This window comes from Trichosurus vulpecula, chromosome 9 (genome assembly GCF_011100635.1).
Source record: "Trichosurus vulpecula isolate mTriVul1 chromosome 9, mTriVul1.pri, whole genome shotgun sequence".
In the NCBI taxonomy this organism is placed as follows: Eukaryota; Metazoa; Chordata; class Mammalia; order Diprotodontia; family Phalangeridae; genus Trichosurus; species Trichosurus vulpecula.
This window is the reverse complement of record NC_050581.1, coordinates 56599537-56624243: the sequence shown is the minus strand read 5'-3', so window position 1 is coordinate 56624243 and position 24707 is coordinate 56599537. Positions and strand designations below refer to the sequence as shown.

Here is a 24707-nt window from a genome sequence, read left to right as displayed (position 1 = left end):
GTTGTTGAAAATTTCATTCATTTCATTTCTTGAAAATATGCACTTTTGCCTATGTGTCCAGACTTTAGGAACACCCTGTAGTTATCCAATGCCAGGAAACTCCACAATTTCCATTTATTTTATTCAGGAGCAAAGACAGATATGGCAAGCAGATAGACTTTCTAGGAATAAAATACCACAATGCTCAGAATTTGAAACAATATCTTTTCACAGCACATGCCTACTGGGGAAGCCCACAAAAACATTTCCTTCCCAGTCCCTTTGATTCCCTAATTAATAGCATCTATAGAATATAAATGCTATAAGAGTAGAAAATGTTTCAATTTTAGTCTTTCTTCTCCAGAACCTATTAAGTGTCTGGGATATAGGAGCTTAATAAGTGCTTGTTGATTATTATATGATCTCATTTCTAATTTGATGATTCACAATGCTCACAAATAAAGGCCTTGTTGCTTCAATTGCCTTACCGGGTCATTACTACGTGTCCTTGATAATTCTTTAGAGTTCTTTTTGAGTGGCCCAGATGTGATTTGACAGTCTTCCAGAGCTCAGTCCCTACCAATGCCATAGCATGCTGTGTAGCCACCTTTATGGAAATTCAGCTTCATAAAAGCTCTCGTCTACCCTAACAAACTTAGACTGGTATTGAAATAGTACATGTATTCTTTCTTATATTTTAGGCCACAAGTGGAAACTTATACGCTTTCCAAAGTGACAGGTGGAACAGTCCTGTTACTAATGGAAGCATCCTCTAGTTTTAAATTCAAGGCCAGATATGTAGAAATTATCTAAACTTCTGTGGATGAAGCTCTCAAATCTACAGTCACTTACGGACACAACTGTAGAAGCCACAGCATGTGGCTTCTCATGTGCTGTCCATGGTACTCTGAAGGCAGAACAAGTATCAAATATGTCTAAGAACCAGATTCCAGAGTTACAGCTAGAAGGGACTTTTCAGGGTCAGCTAATATATCTAATTTCCTTTAGGAAATTTCACACCTAAGTCACTCCAGAAAGGGAAGTTATCCTACATTTACTGTTTTCTATAGATGATTCCACAACCCCTCTATGGACTAGTTTCTAGATTACATCTATTCTTTCCTCATCCTTATCCTTCCTGCAAGGAACCTCCCTCCTCCCCCTGCCCCAAATATATCACTAGATAAAAATGGCCAGCCAATTACTTCTGTATGACAAATCACTTAGATTTGGTATTGGAGGACTTGGCTTAAATTCCAGTACCTGTTTGACCTCAAGAATAGCACTTAATCTCACTGGGTCTCAGCTTGCTTCTGTGTTAAATGAGGAGGGGCTCCATTTGATAATTCCTGAGATTTTTCTGGTCATTGTGAGAAAAATGGACCTATCTCAAAAGCCAGGAGGCAGTTTCTTGGATCACAGGGCCAAAAAGGAGCCCAGTAACCCTTGAGCAACTGTTTGTATCTGCCTGATGGGATCTAGATTGTTGTTCATGTTTATTTCTCCTGTGAGAATATGCATTCACTGATCATGGATAAATTCCATGTGTTCTCCATGAGAGAGAACAAAGTTTTGTCATCTCCTTAGCAACTTGAAGGGAAGATTTCTCTACTATGGACTCTTCTTTCTGTGGCTGCACTAAACACAAGCCTTCTGAGATTTCAGGTCAACAGCATTAGTGGAGATTGAGTTGAGCTGTGTTTCAGCTGCTGCTGGAGTACTGGCTATGAAAGTTGGAAGGAAGGAGGTGGATCTAAGTTCTCATTGGACAAGGGATTGGACTAGATGACTTCTAGGTCAATCTTTCATCAGTGAAGTGCCTATGGGCCAGGCATTGGGAAGGTAAATAGACAAAAACAAAGCAGTCCCTGCCCTCAAGGACCTCACATTATATGAAGGGGTGGGCAGGCTAAAGGGGAGGGAAACTGTTAAGTATACAAGTAAACATAAAATACATATAAAACAATTTCAGTGGGGCACTACCAATTGAGAGGATCAGAATAAGACTTATTTAGGAAATGATAGCTGAACTGAGGCTCCTAGGAACCCTACAAGGCAGAGACCCTGGAGAGGTTCTATTTTGTATCTCTAGGGTTTAGGTACATCATAAATGGAGAACAAATGCTTAGCTATGATTAGCTTAATAAATGTTAGCTATTATTATTGTGACATCAGAGATACATGCTGTGTTTGTGAGTAGGGGTAATAAGAGGGCCACATAGAAGACTGCAGGAATTAGTAAGACCTGCTCACCTCACCCCATCGCAGGCTGAACAGTGTCTATCAGTGTTTGCTTAAAGTTTATCCAGGGGTGGGGAACCTGCTGCCCGGAGGCCACAAGTTTGGCTGAATCCCAACTTCACGGAACAAATCCCCTTAATAAAAGGATTTGTTCCGTAAAACTTGGACTCAGACAAAAGACCTCACACATGGACCTAGAAGGCCACATGTGACCTCCAGGGCTCTGGCTCCCCAGCCTTAGTACAGTCTGAAGGCATCAATGTAATAACTGAAGATTCTGCAGTTGAGGACTGAGAGAATACGCCATCGGTTCCTTTCATTCCTCAATTTATTCAATATTAATAATTAATTTAATTCAATAGTAACCAATGAAAAGAAGGACAAAATAACTTGTCATGTAAAAATACCAATTTCATTCTCTGTCTTCAAAAAAGCAACTTACCACAGGTGCCAGAACTTTAAGTTAACATAAAAAACTGGTCTGTATAAAAGTGACCTATTATGGCCTCAATTTTCCCACAGGAATGAATAAATTACAGGAAGGCTGAGATTTGCAAGTTTCCCACTAGCCCTTAAAGGCTGGTTGTCCTTTCCATCCACAGATAGGACTTTAGGAATGGATTACATTTCATTTCACCATGATTCAAATCATGATAAGAATAGTTCTCCAGCTGCTCTTTTCCCCAGGATAGCTGAAGTCCCTTTGGCACTGCTATATCCCCACAGAGGACACGGGCATCTCACTGGACAAGCAGACACAGACAGGCAGGGGGAAGAGGCCAGAGGCCCTGCCCTGAGAGGTAAAGCTTTATCTGGAAGTGTACTATTGCTCTGGCTGAGGGCTGTGGTGCAGCATGGCACTTAATGGGCAGGCAGGCTAGGAGACTGAGGCACAGGTATCCCAGCTCCTCTGACCAAAGAGAGGGGCCAGGGCTGGGGCTGGGATTGAGCTTCCAAGAGACACCCTGGTATGTTGTCTTTGTCTGGTTCTCATTTTCTGTCTTAGCAAGGTTTCCTCCATACCAGCTCTCCCTGGAAAAACCCACAAGCAGAACTGAACTTCCAGGATGGACAAAGGCCACTTCTCATTGTTTTGAGTCCTTAATGCTGAGTGTGTGGTCTCCTTGTTGCTCCTTCTCTAAGGAATGCAGCTCCCCATTTATTTCCTGCAATGGGTGGTAAGCATACTCTCCATCCAGGTGCCTCCTGGATGCTCTGGAGCCAAGGACAAAAGTCACATTAGCAGCAGCACTGAGTAGCAGCAAGAGAGCCAGGGCCAACGTGAGAGACAGCCAGGCTGGCCTAAAGGGACAAAAGAGAGATCAAGAGAATGGTTACAGGAGCCCCTCTCCCTTTCTTCATTTGATTTTTCTCCTCCTGAGTGTGAAACATAAACAGAAGGTCAGCTTTCCATGTAGGCTCTGGGTTCAACTTTGCCTCCTGGGTCCCTAAGTCAGACAGGCCAGATAGGGAATTACAAATTTCGCCCTCTGAAGCAGGGAACCAGCTTCCCTACACTGCTGAATAAGACAACAGTCTTGGGCCCAACCCTTCCTAAGCCAGGCTTGTCAATCAGGTTCTATGCACCAAGGAATTTGGAAATGGATGCCTCCCACTTGAAACAGTCAGCCCCCTCCTAGTCTTTTCATTTTGAAGAGCTGAACGGAGGTGTCCCACAATCTGTCAGCCCAGGACTCTGGGTCATCAGTAGACCTCATGGCATTGCCTACAGGTCTGTGCTTCTTTCCAGTGTCATATCCTCATGGGCTCTTGCCTGGATTCTGAAGAGGCCTTGAAGGAAAATCACTGACACTGCACACAGGCTTGTGGTGTCCCACTGGGAAAGGACTGACTGTTCTTGGCCAGGAGTCAGGAGAAAACATACAACCTATGAAACCTTCCTTTTCCCTCCTCAGAAACCCTAGTGGTGCACAGCTGCTACCACCCTGGGCTTCCAGGTCTAGGGATTGGCAGAGAAGGTGCCCACTCATCCACTGCTTCTATAAAAGTAAACTCTTTTTTAACCAGACTTGTGATTTCATCTACATGGGGAACTCACAGTAAGAAGATGCCCTCCACCAATGTAGATCAGCATCTTGCCTGGGGCACTAAGAGATTAAATGCCCTGCCCAGAGGGACAGAGCCAATATGTGTCAGAGGCCAGACTTGAAACTAGGTCATGCTGACATGAAAGCCAGCTCTGTCTACTACACAATAGCTACCTCTATAAGCCAATCCACTTTCTAGGTGGATTTATATTCCCAGCTACCAGGAAGGCTGAGGCTGACAGAGCTCTGGAGCTTCAGAGTTCTAAGCCAATGGAGTGCCCACTCTAAGTCTGGCATTACTATGGTGGGCCCCTGAGGCCAGGAGGCCCTGACATTGCCTATGGAGAGGTGAACCAGTCCCAAGCTGTGAATGGAGCAAGACAAAGCTCCTGTGCCAATGGGAGTGGGCCCAGGTCTCTGAGTAACTCCAGCCTTGGCAAGATATGGAGATACAGTCTTAAAAAGTAAATAAAAGCCAACGTACTTTGTGAAGTAGGGGTGTTCTTCATTCCTTTTCGGTACCATGGATGGTGCAAGACACTTGCCAACTGTGAAATATTCCCCCATCCCCAAAGAGAAGTTTAGAGGCACGGGAAGGCTGGCCTTCCCTCCATCATTACCCCTCCCCCTCCAACTCTAGAGAAAGCTGTACCTTGGGAGAGGATGTCCTGTACAGTAGAGGTGAGGTTGCAGTTGCCAGTCTTGGGGTCACAGGGACATGAGCTCTCACATGTGCAAGCATACTGGCAACTTGGGCCATACCAACCTAAGGGACACACTGAAGAGAGGGAGGGAGAGAATAAAGATCGCAGCACAGATATCAATATCCATCTTTCTTCACATCAGTATCCCAAGCTGCTTCCTTTATTCTCCAAGTCAGTAAACAACAAGGGCTAAGAAAAATACTCCAGGGTTCTACTACTGCTAAATAGAGAGGAGGGTGGAGAGTGAAGACCAGGCAGAAATGAATGTAGCTAGGCATCAACACATTCCCTTTACATTTCTTTAAACCAATTTTTAGCAGTCTCTCAGAAGGTTTAAGTAAGAGACCATGTGGTGCTGTCACCATTGTATCTCTTGGGGTTTCCCAAGGTCCTTTCTTCAAGGTCCTAGGCAATTCCTCCTGCTTCAAGAGGTTTGAGGCTGAAGTCTTTCCTTACCTTCAGCACAGGTATCTCCTTGGAAGCCAGGAAGGCAGGTACAGGTCCCATGAATAGGGTCACAAGCAGCTCCATTCTGGCACTGGCACTTCTGAGCACAACTGACCCCAAAACTGCCATTTGCACATGCTAGGGCAGAGAGTAAGTTAGGGAATGCCTTGGAGTGAGCCCAGATTGCCCAATGCCCAGGCTTGCTTACCGCAGGATGCTCAGGGACAGGTTAGTTTTAGCCTAAGGCAAACCAGTAGAGGAGGAGGAGGAACAGAAACTCTACCCCACCCCTGAATATCCCCCAAAGGGCAGCTGCACTCTCCCCATACCCTAGGGTTAGATGATGTGTGACATGGGCAACATTTCCCCTGAAATCCATAAAGCCGTCTAAGGATCACCACACTACAGCTCTCATGGATGAAGGGATGGGCTGATTTCATGTGGTTGCTGTTACCTTGACTGCAGGTACTGCCTATCCATCCAGCATCACAGAGGCATCCAGCTAGAGAAACAAGACAAACCTGTCAATCACAGGAGCTGGCAGGCTCTGACTCATACAAGACCAGGTTTAGAGCCTCACAATTCCTGAACTGTTGGAAGGCTCAATGAGAACTAAAGAACAGTGGGAGTGAGAGTGGGTACCTGGAAGCATAATTGTGACTGCCTCTTCCTTGACTTTCTGAACTTTAGGGTAGCAGAGACAGGTGCCTCCCAGAGAACTGCTTTCCCTACTCATGCCACTTACTCTCAGTGCAGAGCCCATGTAGGCTACAGTTGGAGGGGCCACAGTCCAGAATGTTGCAGTCATCTCCTCCCCAGAAGTTCCCAGTACAATGGCAGATTCCCTCCACACAGGTCCCATGACCATTGCAGTCCGGTGGATTGCAGCGTGGCTCATGAACACACACGACTGTAGAGATACGGCGGGGACAGCGCCACATGTTATCATCCTTGCTGGAGAGAAGAGGAATCCCATGAAACAGGATCACAGCAGTCAGAGAAGTTCCCCCTTCATTTGGAACATATCTCCTCACCATATCAATCCTTGGCTAATTCTTGGCAGCAGGGGGAAAAGAAAGCCTCATCAGACCTGCAAAGCCCAAACCCCTGCAGCAGTGCTACTCTTAGGTTAATTGCCCAGGCTCAGCTATGACATTCTCAAGACAAGTGGGTCCCAGTTCCAAAGCAGGGACCCTTGTTTAGGTAGTATCATTCGGTGGAGCCTAGGGGGCATAAACTAACCTGTGTGGAATCAATGAGAACCCAGGATCTCTTGCCTGCTCACCAATGATCTGATGGGTAACTCGCCAAGGTTCCATTGACAACAAATGTGGCTGAACCTCCACCATCCAGGTTAATCGCATTCACCACTCCGTGCTCTTTTAGGAACTCAGCCATCTCCCACAGGTTAATGCTACAGCATGAGGCCCAGAGGTGGAAAGAGTGAGAATATGAAGGAATCATTCTTTGGAAATGTGGGCAATAAGAGTGGAGATAGACAAGGGTTTAGGGGTCCTGTTCCCTGGGAAAGACTGACCCTTTGGAAGAGAACTAGGTGTTTCAGAATGACCTTTCGGCAGCCCCAAGGAAAAGAACATAGTTACATAAAAGGGCTATGGTTTTGGCTGTGAATGAGGTTAAGGAAGGGCAGACCCTCCAACCACTGAGATGGGGGCAAGCAAAACCCATAGGCAACCAGACTCCCACCACTCCCAGGATCCTGCTTACCCCCGTTGCTGGGTCTGTCCATCTGCATGGAACAGTACCAGCCGGCCCTCTCTGTCATGTCCCACAGCTGTCCGAGCTGATATCACATTCACAAACTTGTTAAAAGAGCCTGCATGAGATGGTACCCATATGTTCAATTATTTTTTTTTCTCCTCTAGAAAAATGGCAAACTCATGCATGTTCCCCTTTACTAAGCCCCCAACTGCAAATTACTGAAGGTAATCTCCCCTCCAAAACTCCACCTGTTTCCTGGGTCTTGTCGCATTCAGTCTCTTCACTTTCATTAATGTAGACACGTCCATCTCTGAGCAGCCACACTACCCCACTCACCAGCTGCACAAATGGATTCTTTGTGTCCAGCACCTCTTCCTCGGACAGGTACCTGGAACAACCCCCACCACCACAGAGTGGGAGAGTAAAAGCTCTCTCCACCAACCAAAGCAACTATTCCTTAGGAGGAATAACTCTTGGATGGGATCACAACCCTAGTTCAGGCTGCCAGCTTTATCCTTCTGCTTTAGGGAGGCAGAGAGGACATAGAGGGAATGGGCAGAACGCAGCAGCCATAGCTTGAAGCTCTCTGGTGTCATGTTCTGTTTCTCCATTGGGTGAGGACATAGACATCTTGGGGGGTAGGAGGCAGGCAGGGTGACTTTAGGGATGCCATAATCAGTCTCTGCCCTCCATTTCAGGAGGGGTTTATTTGCCCTCGTTTATTTCTCTCCCCAAAGCGAGGTCCCTCTACCTCCAAATGAAGCCTGCCACCCCGTAGGCCCAGTTCCCTGTGCCCTCACCCTGTGACCAGGGTCCCATCCTGGCGGATCCCGAACTGGGCATTCTGCAGCCCCCCAGAGCTGCTCACTTGGTACCCGTTGCTCACTATATTCCCCAGGCATTCTCCTGTGTTCATGCGGAAGAAGCCGCCGTTTTGGGCCACTATGCAGCCAGCCGTCCTGGCGGTCTCCTCTACGGTCACCAGTTTCCTGGCAGCGCAGCCCCCGGGTCCCCCGGGCTCTAGTACGGAGAAGCTACGCAGGGGGGACGCGGCTACAGTCAGGTGGCCAGACACGGCCCGGTTCGAGCCGTTTCTAGAATCCGGGAAGTAGGAGACAAAGCGGCGGACGACGGGACCCGGACCGGGGCGAGCCGGGGCAGGCGGGGGCCAGCTCTCGTGAGCACGGGTCCCGTTTCGGACCGGCCGGCAGTCCCGAGGCAGACGCGTCCGCAGCCCGGAATAGGGAAGCAGCAGGTCATCGTTCAGGGAATCCCTGCAGGGACAGGACGGGGTCACAGGAGGAGCCTGAGGGGGCGGGACGCCCGCGGACAAAGACTCCTCGGAGAAGAGAGGACACCCGAGGCAGGGGTGGCAGGGGACCGAGCGCGAGAGAAGCCGGCAGACGCGGAAGCGGGGCCGAGGCCCCCGGGTTCATTTGTCCCCAAGGAGTAAATCAAGACCCCGGCACCGCCCTTCCCCCCGGGGCAACGGCACTCACCCGGAACTCAGCCCAAGACTCGGGGGCGCCGCCAGGAGCCAGCCCAGCAGCACCAGAAAAGAGTGAAGCGGCCGACCTAAGGAGGCCGCCATGCTGGACTGTGGCCATCGGTCACATGAGGAGAGCCCACGTGACATCACCTCCCGGCCCGGCGTCTCGTAGACTACCTCAGGTGTGGAGGGGTGGAGCCGGGCCTCGGGCTCGCCCCGCCTTCCTCTCGTAGATCTCGCGAGATGTCAGTCAGCAAATGGGATTTGGCAAGTTTGCGCGTGGGTGACATGTCTACAAGGCTCCCAGTCCGTCGGTCAGCAAGCGTTTTTACGTAGAGTTAAAAGCAATGGGAGACAAGAGGAAAAAGCCCCAAACAGTCCGTGTCCTCGAGGAGCTCACGTTGTACCCTCGAGGAATTCACGTTGTACCCGGGTAGACAAGAGATACGTAAATCAGCGCATGCGAGAGAAAGGCAGAGGCGATGAAAGCAACGCGTAAATGCCCGTGTCACGCAAAGGTCGGGCGGGGCCTGCGAGGTCATCCCTGGAAAGCTCAGCCGCCACTGGAGTCCGGCCCCAAGTGTGCGGACACCGCCTTCCCCGCCTTCCCCGCCGCTCTTACCCGCCTCATCACTTCTGCCAACCTCATGCCAGCCAAACCAGCCGTTCTCAAAAGAACCGACAGGCCTGGCCACCTGTGGCCTCCTGGCTTTGGCCCGAAGCCTTTGCGCGCTCCCCCCATCCCCCCACGTGCCTGAGCCACGTTCCTTGAGCTGCCCAGCGTTTCAGATTCCTTCTCTTCTTCCGAGGCTCAACCCCGGGGTCATTTCCTCCGTAAAGTTTTTTTGACCTGTGCCGTACGATCCCTCGCAACCGCAGTTTTATTCCCCTCCCCCCAAGTTGAAGTGTCAGCCGTCTGTGGGACGCATTCGTGGAGAATGATTACACACACACACACCCCTTTTGTATTTTTTTTCTATTCTGTGAAATACCAGAATAGGTATTATAATTGTCCTAAAAGACTGTCAATTTAGGATAAGAATTTTGGAGGCTGGTATGTAGTTTAATGGTTGCCATTTATTTTTTAAGAAAGTTGTCTTTGCTCCACTGAAGAGAGATCTTGGTTCTTGTTTTGTTTTTCCCAGGTACATACTGGTTTGATGACTGGAAGCTCACCAAATCTTTTGACTCCAATAAGTACTTAGAGCTTTGTTGAAAGTACTCACTGCCCACCTTTTATTAGTTTGTTGTTTCAGTAATCTTCTTGTGATTTTCAAAGGTAGAATACAATGGTTTGCGTTAGGCATAGATTCTGGGACTTTTGGACAAAGGTGGAAACCAGTGACTTAATTTGGAGAAAGAAGACTTTAACGTCAGAATTAAAGATCACAAAGACCTCTCATTTTTAATACCACTATCATGTGCCATTCCTCAAACTTACATCATAGGATCATAGATCTTGAGCTAGAAGTGATATTGGAAGTCATCCAATCCATCGCCTTCATTTTGAGACACGGAAATTGGGGGGCGGGGAGGGGAGGCAAAGGACAGGTCATGGTAAATGGTAAGCAACTGAGGTGGGATCTGAACCTGTCTTCTAACTCCAGAGCTAGCATCCTTTCTCCTAAAGAAAGCTTCCTGTTTTGCCTGCTACTTTCTTACTGAATGAAGCCTAATATCACCAAGATAGGAAGTGCTTGTTAGGTAATCATATTTACAGATTTCAAAGATGAGGAACTTCCTATCCCATCCTGAGTATCAAATTGCAGGACAGTGGAGAGAAAATACAATTTTAGATTACTTTTTATCCTAGGACATTATAAATCAAAACGTTGGTGACAATCTATATTTATCATATTAAATTTCCTTTTAATTCACTTTCATGTTAGGATTGAAGTTCTTCTGGCATATTTATAGTTTCCAAACCACAGGTTTAGTTATAATTCAACTTTGTTTAGAACAACTTGTGAGTTTAGGTTTCTTCTTTTAGAGGACATTCCCCCCCCCCCCCAAATAACTTAAGCTTTCATCATTCATTACTTTTACCCTGTGGTGAAAACCTGATGTATCCCTGGCTTGAAGGTATTATCAAAATTTTACATTAATTGGTTGGTGTTCAGCCCAATTTTACCCAACGTTAAATGCCCATCTAGTCAAATTTTAATTTTCAGTCTAAACATGAAAAAAATCCTTGGATTACATGCAAATGCTATGTGTATGTTAGATTCTGACCTACTGATTTCCCAGAAGTCAACAAGATCAAGAATTAGTCGAGTCAATCAGATAAATTGTCAAGAGCATTTCTCTTGGTTCTGCTGCTTTGAGAGGCATATGAAAGAGTTAAGAGATCTATAAAGATGATTAAAAGCATAGAGAATAACATCTCAAGTATAAGGATAAAAAAATCCTGGGATTTATTCAACTTAGAAGTAAATGGCGTTTTAGTTTTGATTCTCAGTTATAGCAGATGACCAACTATTTTTCATCTTGCAGTACATCTGGAGGGTGGCAGGATTTAAATTAGAACTAAGGAAGGTAATGAAATCTAAGGAGGTCACTTACTAAAGAATGACTTTTTATGTGTGACCAGTCCCAGGGATGGCACATGGACACATTCTGTGGCTCCTGCATGGTCCATAGGAGACAATAGGTTTGAGAACTTCAGCCCAAAGGAATTCAGATGTACTTTCATTATATTTGGATTTGAATTTAGTACTAGAAGATGCATTCTTGAGTAAAAGTGCTATTCCTGGAGTATTATCATCAGAGAAGCTTAAATTTCCCACACTGGAAATAACAAGAATTGACACCTAAATATACTTTCACATCTCGCTATGGAATTTGTATTTGTAGATTCTGAAAGCACAGGCCTTTTCCAAATTTCTGCCTGCATCCTAAATAATAGGGAAAAAACCCCACACTTTTAATTGAATGCAAATATAATTTATTAGTCTAGACATATGCCTCTATAAAACTGATTTTCCCTAAAGATAGCTACACAGATTGTGGAAGCAGAAGAGCTAAGTTGTGGAAGAATATTAAATAATACTTAGGCTCCCCAAAAGGGAGCAGAGTATAAAGAAGTCTTTAATAGTCTATGCTTGGTAAGTTCATTGAGATAAGAGTCCTTATTTGTGGGCATTGTGAATAATCACTTATAATTTAAGATCAGGTACCACTAATTATGAAAAGGGCTGTGAGATGGAAATGTTGGGGGAAGGCTACCTCAGTAAGTGAGTACTTTTAACTATCTTCACTGTGGTATCCTATTTCTGGTATTTACCACATTTACCTATTTACCAACCATATGTAATATCTTCTAGTCTGTGATAGGTGGGGAGTTGTAAAACCTAAAAATCCCCAACCTCAGAGTTTCCTGGCATGGGATGACTGAAATTTATCTTTCCAGGGGTATTACATTAGGAGGAGTTAAGAAAAGAAACTTTTAGTGTAAGATCTCATCCTTGTATCTCCCCTAGCAACCACAATTGAGACCACAGTTCTCTGCACATAAAAGGTGCTTAATATTGATTGAATCCAACTGAGTTTGATTATTCCTAGGGACCATTCATGGAATCATTTTACTGGATACAATTAACACTATTATTCTGCTCCTTCCTCTATCGTAACTGGCCTTGATTTAGAAAATAACACAAGGTTTCCCTGATCGGCTGCCTGTACTTTGTAGATCTCTCCCCTAACATATGTAAACTCAGGATGCAAGGGAACAAAAAAGATTATCAGGTACAGAGTTATTCTTAGTTGCTGGTTGGTTGTTGTAAGGCATTAATGAGGCTTGTTGATGGTTGGCAAATTATCCAAAAAGTAATAAAGAAAGCCACCCAAGGAAGCAACTGCTGCTGCTGTATTGACGGAAGAACACCAGCCTAGGGAGAAATAATCTTGTTAGACTACACATCAGATAAGCTTTTCATTGCGCTTCAGTACTATGGGCTTAGTTTACCTAGAGTTGAGCAAAACTCTTGACAAAATATTTCACACTATTCTTGTAGAAAACGGAGTGGTATGGATTAGACAATAATATAATCAGATGGATTCGGAACTTGCTTGATGGTAGACTCAAAGAGCATTTGCAAATAGTTCAATTCAAGGGTGTGCCGGAGCCAATTCACCCAACTTGGAAGAGCTGAGAGTTACCATAGTTTCACACTGATGTAATCACTCATTTATTCAGCTTCAGGTATGGACGTTTAACTTCATGTGGTAATGTCTCATTTTATTTAGAAGGGTTTTTCGTCTTCAACTGTGCAAATACATGTCTTTTTTCATTTGAACAATTTCCCTAGGATATGATGGAGCCAAGGCTGGTCTCCCATTTTACATAAGCTAAGAGGAAGCTGGAGTCCACACTCATGCAGAAATGGAAAAAATGGAGATTGTCTTGCTCCTCTGTCCCAATCCTACATCCTTTCTTTTGTTTCCACAATACTAAATGAACTTATGTGTTTAAAAGAAGCAAGAAATTAAGGGTCCTGATGCAAGAGGGCAAATGTGACCTCACAGATATTCATGAGACTTGGTAGGTTTAAACATTTGACTAGACTATGTCTAAAATGAATATACTGTTTTAAAAAAGAAACAGAAGTAAAGAAGGGGTAGCATTGCATATTAATAATATATACTCATGTGAAAAAATCCAGAAACTGGAGGGTAAAAAAGCAGGATGGAGAATATTTGGGTGGAAGTCAAAGGATGGAAAAAATGGAAGAAATTTTTGTTATTTGAATATGCTATGGTCTATCTGGACATAAAAAGGACATGGGTAAGGAGTTTGAGGAATAGATCACAAACCTGGCACAGAGTTATCATAAAATGATAAGAAGCTTCAATCATCCAGACATATGCTGGAGCTATCATGCTATGCAAAGAAGAGCAGCTAACAATGTCTTGACTTTCCTGATTGATAATTTCATCCTTCACAAGATAGAGGAGCCATGAGGAGAAATTCTGTTCTGGATCTTATTTTCACTAATGGAGAGGAAGTGGTTGCTGGGGTGGAAACAATGGGAGTATTAGGGTAAATCACCACTCTATCTCAGAGTTTGTAATCAAGGAGAAGAAATCTAGGCATAGTCTGACACTGCCCTAAGTATTAGAAAAACAGTTTTCAAAGGGTTCAGAAAAAATGATAGGTAAGATCCCATGGAGCAAAATGCTTCCAGAGAAGTTAATCAAGGAGGAATGAGAGATGCTCAAGAATGAAATTCTGAAATTATGAAGGAAAACCATCGCTGTCAGTAATATTTGAAAGACCATGGAAAATGGGAAATGTACCACATGGTTGGAAAAGAACAAATATTTTCCCACTTTAAAAAAAAATAAACAGAATTTGCAGACTTTAGCCCAGTGAATTTTACTTGATTCTTGGGAATATTCTCAAATGGATCACTAAAGAGAGGGTTACAAAACCTCTAGAAAGGGATTACAAAAAACTGGTTTGTCTTTGTCAAGAACAGGTCACCCCAGACTATCCTCATTTCCTTTTTTGATAGGATTATTAAATTAATAGATGAAGGGAAGGCTATGGCCTTAGTTTACCTGGAGTTTAGCTAAGCTTTTGTCAAAATATTTCATACTATTCTTAAAGAGAATGGAGTGATATGGATTAGACAATGATATAATTAGATGGATTCAGAACTGACTGGGTGGCAGACTCAAAGAATATTTGTCAATAGTTCAATGTGAGGGCATACTGGAGCCAATTTTCACCAACTTGGAAGTGCTGGTTGTTAAATTTTCATTGTAAGCATTTATAACGCAGAAATGTGCAATCAGTATAAGTCAGAGCTTAATGTTGATTATTTAGACTTAAGAAAATGTTAATGATGCAGATTAAACTTAAAAGTATGTGAATCCATTTTTTTCCTTGAAAGCCTGATTGTTAAACATTTACCAGCACACCCTTGGTTCAATGTCACCATAGCAGAAGGTTTCTAGCGCAGTACTCCAGTTATCTGTGTTTGAGCTTATGCTGTTTAATATTTTTATTAATGACTTCAATAAAGAAATAGAAAGTATACTCCAAGTATTTAGGAATGACCCCAAAGTGAGATGGATGGTGGAGTTGGGATCCAAAAGGTTCTTGACAGTTTAGAGCATTGGGCTAAATCTAATAAGATGAAATTCAATAAGGAGTAAATGTAAAGTTTTGCACTTGGGTAAAAAAAAATCAACTTCAGTAATACAATATGGGGACAATGTGGTTAGATAGCAGGAAAGGATCTGGGTGTTTTAGTGGACTGCAAGCTCAGTATGAGTCAGAAGCAGGATGTGGCAGCCCAAAAAGCTAATGCAGTCTTGGGCAGCATTAGGAGGGGCAGAGCTTCCTGGAATACAGAATCCCGCTGAAACTTGCCCTTTTCAGAACTTGTTTGGAGTAATATATTCAGCTCTGAGTAACAGAGTTTAAGAAGGACATTGATTATTTGGAGAGTATCCAGAGAAGCCCAACCAGAATGGTGAAGGGCCTAACTCCATGACCCATGAGGATAGGCTTAAAGAACTGAGCATGCTTAGCCTAGAGAAAAGAAGAATTGGGATGGAGGATATGCTGTCTGTCATATCTGTTTGAAGGACTGTGATATGCAGGAGGGAAAAGACTTGTTCTGCTTGACCCCAGAGGGCAGAACTAGGAGCATTGGATGGAAGTTTCAAAGGGGCAAATGTAGGCTTGACATCAAGAAAAACTTCATCACAAGCTGGTGGATCACCCCTCCTTGGAAGTCTTTAAGCACAGACTAGACTACCACTTGTCAGGTATATTTAAACAGAGATTCTTTGATGTAGGGATGGACTAGATGGCCAACAAGGACTGAGGTCTTAAAAAGGTCTAGATTTGGTTCGTTTTTTTTAGCTGATCTGACCACTAAAAGCAATAGTCTTTCTTAAAGAGATTCTGACTAGGACAACCAAACAGGGCTCTACCTTGCTCTTTGCTTGAACCTAAAACCTGAAAATAAATTGCCAAAAAAGAAAAAAAAAAACACTGCATCAAATTGTTAGAGAAATAGGAATTTGCAGCAAGTATTTAATCTTTGCCATTTCTTCATCCCCAAGTCTTTCATCCTTTAGTCTTCTGGACTGCCTAACACTGATGAAGATGGTTTCCTCTCCACTTTTTTCGTAAAGAATGTGGTCTAGGGGCAGCTGGGTGGTGCGGTGAGTAGCGTGCCGGCCCTGGAGTCGGGAGGACCTGAGTTCAAATCTGGTTTCAGACACTTGACACACTTACTAGCTGTGTGACCTTGGGTAAGTCACTTAACCCCAATTGCCCTGCTTTCCCCCCTCCAGAAAAAAGTATAGTCTAAATGTATATTTTCAGAAGAGCAAATGCAATATATATATGCACATACATATATATATGTCTTCCTTCATGCACTTGAAATACATATTATTTGTTTTCAATAATTTTACCTTCAAGGTGATTGCCTCTAATTAGTGGCTGGTTTCCAGTGAAAGCTAGTGAGAGAAGAAATAAAAGGGGATATCATGAATGTATACAAATTCTTTTTTTCTTCCTGACTTACTGTTGCTGACTTATTGCAGGAAACTTCTTGCAATATTCACTTCTAAAATGTGCTTCCTCTGCTGACTATGACCTTATAGTGTTACATAAATATGGAGGATTATTACGCCTGCTTCCTTTTGTTCTAGAATTATTTTGCTTCTCCTACAGGTTTCCCTCTTCCTTAAAATTCTTCCTTATTATCAACTCCTTTCACAACCTCCATTTGAATGGTTTCAACTTAGAAACTCCATTACTGCACTATTGGCAGTAAGAGTTTATGATGAGTAATCGTTATCATCATCATTCTCCAAATAAATCTTTGTCTCAAAAGTTGCTCACCCACAGCGATCAGTTGCTCTTCTTAAATTTGTTGCTCTTATGTCCTAAGAGTTCTAGAGACTAGAGCCCTAATTCTGAACCTACTATTTCTTGCTTTCAGTAGTAAGTATAGGCCTGAATTCACTTAATGCCTTTAATTCATTCTCCATAAAGATGGTGTCAAGAGAAATGGCATTAAAGAGGAGTATTCTATAGGAACAACCTTATAAATGGGTGATTTGCTCAGCACTATTAGAGCAGGCCTTTGTGACTTAGCAGTGGGGTTTGGTTGTAATTTATCATTGATGTTATTGTGAAAAATTAGCTGGGATTGTCTTATATAGGGTGTAATGGCTATCTGTGCTGCTTCCCAGGCCTCTTCTCTGTGTATCCAGGAATTGGGTATTTCATTTCCTACCCTGGAACTAAGACTACCTTTGATGTCAAGAAGTGAGTGTGATAGAAACAGCTTTACTGTTTTCTTCAGAATTCAGAGGAGGACGTGACTCCTTCTTCATCCCTTCCTTATTGTACTTACTGAAAGCCATTCTCTCTGTGTGGTTTTCAAAAATATAACAAAGAGGAGAACGATATGGTAGAAGGCAGTGTAACTGACAACTGACTGTCCAATTTATATCTTGGGGACATAGTCAATGATTCACATATCTGATTTCCAAAAAAGGTCTTTGTATATTCTGTATAATATTGGCCTTTGAGGTAGCTAGCTAGATCCCATTTGGTGAGCTTTGCATATTTTATCCCTTATCTCCAGACCTTCTGTTTATTGTGTGTGTTTAAATTCGAATCTCTGTAGCCCTTACTAACCACTAGCTTTCCTTACTCTTAATAGCTCTACCTCCCCAACACAACACAACACACACACATACTCACACACACACACACACACACACACACACACACATCCTCAATCTCACCCTATTAAATGTTTGAGGAAGTGGTCTTTGATATTCTTAAGGAATCCAAGAGCCTGATGTTGCAACCTCATCTGATGGAATGTGCCAGATTGTATTTTATCTTCTCTGACTCCTCAACTTCCCTACCACCAGGGAAGTCAACTTTACTTACAAATCTTCCAGTAGCATCCTTCCTCAGAATTCTGCCAGTTGAGAATAGTCTTAATCCAATGGATCTGGTAGAAATCTGAGTACCCAGAAAATCCACAGAGCATGACTGAAGAAAAGAAGATGGGATTAGTCATCTCCCCAACATGTTGGGTGCCTTTGACAGTCCTTCCCATAAACCTGTCTATATTCCATTTGCACACCTTCTTTGTCCCCATGACTCAGTACCAACCTGAGCAATACTGAATGTGTTGAGCCACTGGGACTCTTGGCTGGCAGGGAAGACTACATCTTTGCTACAGCAACAGGAGGCACAGCCTATTTTGACTTCCTTTTAGCATCACCTCCCCCATTAAGAACTTTCAGTGTTGCATAAAATTCATAGGTTCTCCGTGTGATGAAAAGTCCTGATGAGATTTGGGTTTCCAAGCTAAAGAACCTCTAACACTTGGGTTTACTTTATCCCTGACACCAAGGGCTTTTGATGCTTGTCAGCTAAAACTTCTCTAATTCTTTCAGTAGTTTAGGGGAGCTGGGTTGTGACAAAGGCAGTGTGTGTGTGTGTGTGTGTGTGTACATGTTTGTGTCTTTATTTAAGGGCAAGGAAGATAATTTGCACTTATCTGTAGAATGGAAGGCAGTTCATACTATTTATCATGAAGATACTTTTATTTTGAAGCAAAGATCCATTTTTTTCTGTTTTCAAGTTCAATTCCATCATGTTAGCACAAAGGATATCCATGTAGTGTTTTGATTGGAGGAACAAACCACTTGAGCATCTTTTCTAGGGAACAATTAATAGGAGAGAATTGAAATGAGCATTGCTAGAAGTAATGAGTAGCAGTTAGTATATGCAAAAGTTACATTTTTGAGATGGATTTTTAAATTGTCACTGTATTTAAGGTAAAGCCTTTTGCTCAGATTCCTTTTGCAAAAGTCTCCCTGATTATTTCATTAGTACCTGTAACTGTAATGTTGTCTAAAAATAAACCTTTCTTACCTTTTGGAAGAACAGCTATAGCAGTGTTTGAGAGATTATTAGTACAAAGACCCAGATGCCATCCAATCTCCATCCACTCCACTTATTTCCATTCTTATCAAATACAAACAGCCAATCCTTCCTGTGCCAAGTGAGTTCTTGAATTTTTAAAAGCAATTTAAAATACTTCATTGAGCTCTTAGTTATTGACAACTGTTCCTACCTCTAACTTTGAATCAGTAGCATCAGACAGATTCAGAAGAGTAGAAGGCAAGAAGATCTTTTTTCCCCTTTCCATTAGTCCAAAAAGTAGTAGAGAGATCCTTGCTAACATGGCAACATATAAATTATTATAAATAAGTTAATGCTGTAAGTTGGAATCTGCTTATAAGATTAAGGTGCCTTACAGATAAGGAAAAACATATGGACAACAAACTACATACTAAAGGGAAAAATGTATTTGTCATTCTGATTTTTAGTCCCATTAATATACTTGGCCAATATGTGGTGCTGCTGGCCAGCTTTCTGGGTCCTCTGAAAGTGGCCTACTGGGCACTTACCATTTTGGCTATTTGGAAGTAGGAGAGCTGTTTTACTAGTTCTTCACCATGTTGTCTAGGTGCAGTCATGAGTCCTGTGCAGAAAGTGGTGACATTGCATGGCTTACTGTTCTCTCTGGGGAGCAAGCAGTTCCAGGAAAACAATAAATGAAGTTCAAGGGTATTATGGGCCTGGCCATGCTGGCACAGGCCCTTCTTGCCATTATGGAAACTACACATGGGCTTGAATAGCATATAGCAATAGAAACAGGTACTGTGAGAAGAATTTGTATGAGAAGGGTGACTATTAATACTTTTCTGTCCAGAGAACAAAGAAAAAGGACACAACTCACGTGGTTCCTAGTAAAAGTGTCATGCAAGAATCACTTAATTTTTCTGAAAAAGGATTTGAGTTGTCAAACTTGGAGTAGATCATGGAGGAGCTTGTTTTACTCCATGAAAGAGGGAGCTTCCAAAATTCTGGCTGTAGGATCTCTTGGAATTCTGTCAGATTGAAAGGGCAAGATTTGATCAGTGACACAGTAAAAAAAGTAATTTTATATAACTTTTGACAAATCTATGCCTTTTCTGGCCTATCTCCTCCCTCTTCCTGACTTTGTTCCATTCCTTTTTCTTTAAGATTAACTTCCACTTACCCATCTTGTATGTATATAATTGGGGCAGCTCATTGGCACTGTGGGTAGAGTGCCAAGCCTGGACTCAAGAAGACTTAAGTCCAAATCACTCCTTAGACACTTATTAGTTCTTTAATCCTGGACAAGTCACTTAACCTCTCTGTTTGCATCATTTTCCTCCTCTATAAAATGGGGATAATAATATTACCAACCTGTCAGGGTTGTTGTGAGGACCAAGTGAGATAATATTTGTATAGTATTTAGAATAATGGCTGGCACACAGTAGGCATTAGAATGTTAGCTCTTGGGTTCAGAGACCACATTTTTTTGACTTTGTGTTCCAGTTCCTGGCACACAGTAAGCACTTAATAAATGCTTCTTGCCTGACTGACAATGGCTTCTCACAGAATCATGGAATATGAGAGTTACAAAGGACTTCAGTAACCACATAGTCTAATATATATTGGTTTGAGAATTTGATTTCTATTCAATTGATGTTCTGACGTATCTATCTCATACCCAGATTTATTGTAAGATCATAGATTAGCCTACAAGGATCAAAGATCATAACCCTGGAACTAGCAGTGACCTCAGAGAATAGCTAGTCCAACCTCCACAATTTTACAGAGGTGGAAACTGAGGCCTAGGGAGGTTAACTGACTTCTCCAAGATCACACAAGTACTAAGCGTTAGAGTCAGAATTTGAACTTCGAGCCTCTGCCCCCAGAGCCTGTGCTTTTTCCATGGCACCCTCAAATATCACCTTGAAGGCAAATAACATGGGACTTATGGACAACACTAGCCCTTCAAAGTATGGTGTTGAAGTCGATCAGAAAATATAATTCTCATCAATAGGAAGAGTTTCTTAATGGGCACATTAAATCCCAGAGAATATTTCTGGTCTATCTCCTCCAATAATGACTGGGGGAAATTTAATTAAAAAACAAAAACAAAGCAGGGACTCCCAATTTGGTTAGAAAGTGAGCAATCCTTTCACTGATCATAGTTAGAATGTCTACTCAGGGTGACATTAAGTATGTATGATGTTATTCAATGCTGGGCTTCCAACATGGGCCCATTTCTCCAGAGTTGCCAGAGGGATTTTTTTAGCATCTGAAGCAATTGTGATGGGAGAAGATTTCCACAACTGCCTCTCAGGCTAGCATTATGCTCCTGGTCATATGTCAAGAGGCCGGATGGCTATTTGTCCACTCAATTCCATAGGTTTGTCATGATCATTTAAGCATGGAGGCTAGATCAGTTTGTCTAGGAAATAACCTCTAGCAAAACAATATATTTTCAAATCCTTTGTTACTAAAGAAATTCTGTCTTTACCCATCTTACCTCTTAAGTACTTGAAGTCAACAATTTTGAGGAAAACTTGGATTCTGGGGATGATTAGTGTCAATCTTTCTATTATCTTCTCAACAGTCAAGGTCAGGGGTTTCAGGTCAGAGTCATGGGTCCATTTTTCCAGGATACCTTTTAGCTGTACTGCGAAGGAACAGGGCAGGTCTGTGAATCACATCTTGTTCCATAGGTGTGCTCTGATTCTCCTGATTCAGAGAAATGTCTCTGAGCCTCATTCCTACTTATTGTTAGGCAAAAGCTGCTTTCCCTAAAATTTCAACATTATTGTTCTAGCTCTCTACACCAGGTAGGATACCAATCCCCACCCCATTTTATGATTCAGCCTCCCAGCTGGTCAGAAGGCAAGGGGGACAGGGGCTAGAAGCAAGGGAAGCTCAGCCATATAGCAAAAATTTTCCAAAAAATAAGTGCCCCTTTCCCCACAGAACACTGCTGTGAAAATGAGTGGAGTCACATGTGGGAGGCTCATGACTGACTTTTGTAAATTTGAGGGATTGGATTTCTGGATAGCTGAAGGATAAAACAGTATGAGAGTTCAACTCCATTTTTTCCCCCAGAGGCTACAAAAAAAATATCATTTGCTTATGTCCTCCTAGGTGAATAAGGAAAATTGAACTAGATAGTTTCTGGGACTGCCGCTGTTCCTCATTTTCCATATAAAAAATCATTAAACATAATCAAGAAACTCCTACCATGTTCCCACCTTTCTTGGTAAAGACCTTGACTAACCAAGTAGCCTGGGGAATGTGCTGAGAGAACCTTCCCTTTCCTCTTGGAGCCCCTATTCTGGGTTCTTGACATGAATAGTTAAAAAAAATTTCTTGTCTTGTTAGTACAATGCTGAATGAAGACAGAGACTACCTACCCTGATTTACTTGGTTGACCTGCAGCATTTTTTAAGGACCTATATTTCCCATTTTTTTCTTTTTTGTTTCTTAAAATTCCTTGTATTTCTGAAAAGCTAAAGGTCAGGGATGCCAAATGATCAAGAGGTGTGTACTCTGCCTAAGTTTCAAAACTTAAAAGGTCCAATTCCAGATCATCTCCTTTCTCCAAGATTGACCATCAGTAGTAGAAAGCTATGAAAACAATTTCAGTTGCTAGCCAACCTGTGTAAAAGAAAAAAATCACCCTACCTTTTAGCATCAGATATCCCACCAATGAATCCAAATTAAATTCTCTGTATCTTTTTTCCACATAGGAGGTTGCTTTCTCCAGAGCAGAAAGGATCACTTTCCCTGTGGCAATCTTGATGTGTGACTCGTGTGTATTTTGGAGAGACAGGGGTGGTAACAGCAGCATTAGCAGCAGCAGCGCCACTAAGTTCATGGCTCAATCCCCTCCACTCGGCCGAGTGGTTTGCAGCAGTTCCTGTGCTGGATGTCTCACACTCTACCCTTCCTTAACCAACTTCCCCTCCCCCCTTACTTCTCACAGGTCAAAAGGAGGAGCAAAGATTTCTACTACCCCAGGTAAGCTGATGAATGCCAACTCTGTACTCTAGGGCAGCTGGTTTGGAACTGGTCTTAAATAGTGAGTAAAGGACTATGCAAAAGGAATGTTGGATATAACTGATTATAGGTTAGGGCCTGAGGGTGACGGGTGGGAGAAGGTCAGTGTGACTGGATTAAGTAGTAGCCCTGGAACAGTAGTAGGAACACGTTACTGTCACAAGATTTAGAAATCCTTAGACATAGCCTCATGAGGGGAGAGTAAGGCATAGAAAGCTTGTTCCCTCCCAACATTCATGTTCTGTAGTCTCTTATGACCAGATGATTTCTGGGATCCTTTCACAAGCATATTCTAGGACTCCATTCCCAAAGCCCCAGACAGGCCTGCCTTTGACTTCCCTGGGTTCAATTATCAACCTTGTGGAGATGGCTCCCAAATCTATAATCTACCTCTGTCTCCTGAACTCCAGTCCTACATTCCTAGCTGCCTACTGGACATCTCCAGTGGCATTTAAAACCCAATGTATCCAAAATGATATCTATCTTCCTCACTTAGATTTACTTCTCCTACAAGTTTCCCTGTTTCAAGGTAACAATCATTCTTCAGTCATCCAGGTTTGTAACTTTGGAGTTACCCCCTTGGCTCTTTCCTGTCCTTGACCAGCTATTTTGAACCAAACTTTGTTAATTCTATTTCAACAGTATTTCTCACATCATGTCCCCACTCTTAGTCCATATGGCCACCAGTCACCCTAGTTCAGGCTCTCATCACTTCTCACTTCTCTTGTAACACTGAACCTTTTAATTGGTTTTTCTGTTCCCAACCTCCCCTCCCCCACCCCGTTCTCTATACATCTGTCAAAATAATCTTCCTATGGGACCAGTCTGACCATGTGCAGTAGGCCATTGCTAGACCTGTACATGACAAGTGAGAGAGTAAGCCCTGTGGCACAGATAGAATTTCTAAAGGGGAAGTCCCTAGGCTGTTACGTAGCAAAAATATTGCTCCATCATAGGTGGCTATGACTCAAAGGACAACAACAAAGGCAGCTAAAAAACAAAAGTTTGATCTAATCACAGCAAACATCTTTGTGCTGGTGAGGCAGAGGAAAAATCACCTAGTAATTTTGAAACCTGAGCTCAATCCGTCTTCTGCTGCAGAAAGAGGGCAAGCAGCTACTCTGCCTCCCTCTCCAAGCAAGGACAGTTTTCAAAGGTAATTTTCTCTTTCATTTGGCTATTGAAATAGAACTGATGGACATTGTCAAAAGGGTCTGTTTTCATTCTGTTTTTCTTTAGCTGGGTAGAATTCCTTTCCCTCTTAGTCTGATGATCTTCCAGAGAAAGGTGCTTTCTCCTCTCCAGCAACACAGGTAAAGGAGTGATAGTTGGAAAGAGTTAGTTGGAAGCTTTTAAGTTTTCAATGAATATAGTTTTCCCTTTGCATTCTAATCTGGCTACTCACAGGGAAGCGATGGAAAAGAGCTCTCTCCTCATTTGCAGATTTATTGCATTGAAAAGTCAGAAGGAACTAAATTTGTGTCTCAAATTCATTAGTCACTATCTTTTTGAATGTGGATTTCCAAAGTATGATGTAGATATGCTGAATTTTCTATAGGAGTTTTCCTGAATGTGTTCTCTTGGTATTGCTCAAGTTGATAAATCAATAAGCATTTATTAAACACCTACTATGTGCCAGACACTCGGCTAGATCCTGGGAATATAACAACAAAAAAAGAAACAATCTGTATTCTCAGGGAATTTGCATTCTATCAGGGAACCTAAGAGGTACATATATATATATATATACATATATATACAAATAATAACATAAATGCATAAAAATATAACATGAGTACATACAAAACAAATGGTGGATAGTTCACTACAAGTCCACTATCTAGAAGGGCATCAGGAAAGGCCTCTTGTAGGAAGTACTTGAGCTCTACAGGTCTGGAAAGAAGGTGTTGAGATAGAGGTGAGGAGGAGGATATTCCAGGTATGACACAGTGCAAAGATGTGTAGCAACAATTCAGCTAGCAGCTGCTGTGGGGGTGAAAGATGAACACAAGCCCAACAACAAGAATGCTGCCAGCACAGGTTCTTTTGATCTGCTTTACTAAGGAAAGCAACATTAAGGGGTTAACAATCTTATTTCAATGCAACATACAAAT

At 42.7% G+C, this 24707-nt stretch overlaps 1 protein-coding gene and 1 pseudogene across 2 annotated transcripts; both read right to left on the bottom strand.

Moving 5' to 3' along the window:
* Positions 1-2530: 2530 nt before the first annotated feature.
* NAGPA (N-acetylglucosamine-1-phosphodiester alpha-N-acetylglucosaminidase) lies at positions 2531-8842 on the bottom strand. Of its 2 annotated transcripts, none has more exons than XM_036739737.1 (11): positions 8641-8842; positions 7942-8415; positions 7390-7529; positions 7148-7256; positions 6705-6833; positions 6165-6373; positions 5874-5921; positions 5429-5557; positions 4921-5046; positions 4753-4816; positions 2531-3522 (listed from the first exon to the last, which is right to left on the bottom strand). In XM_036739737.1, exons 1-11 carry the CDS (start codon positions 8775-8777, stop codon positions 3306-3308), a joined length of 1782 nt encoding a protein of 593 aa, XP_036595632.1. In that variant the 5' UTR covers positions 8778-8842; the 3' UTR covers positions 2531-3305. The 2 variants fall into 2 exon arrangements, with proteins under 2 accessions (XP_036595632.1, XP_036595633.1); XM_036739738.1 differs by having other exon boundaries at positions 3210-3435; positions 8641-8759.
* Positions 8843-12416: 3574 nt separating this feature from the next.
* Positions 12417-22411, bottom strand: LOC118830663 (annotated as a pseudogene).
* Positions 22412-24707: the final 2296 nt, after the last annotated feature.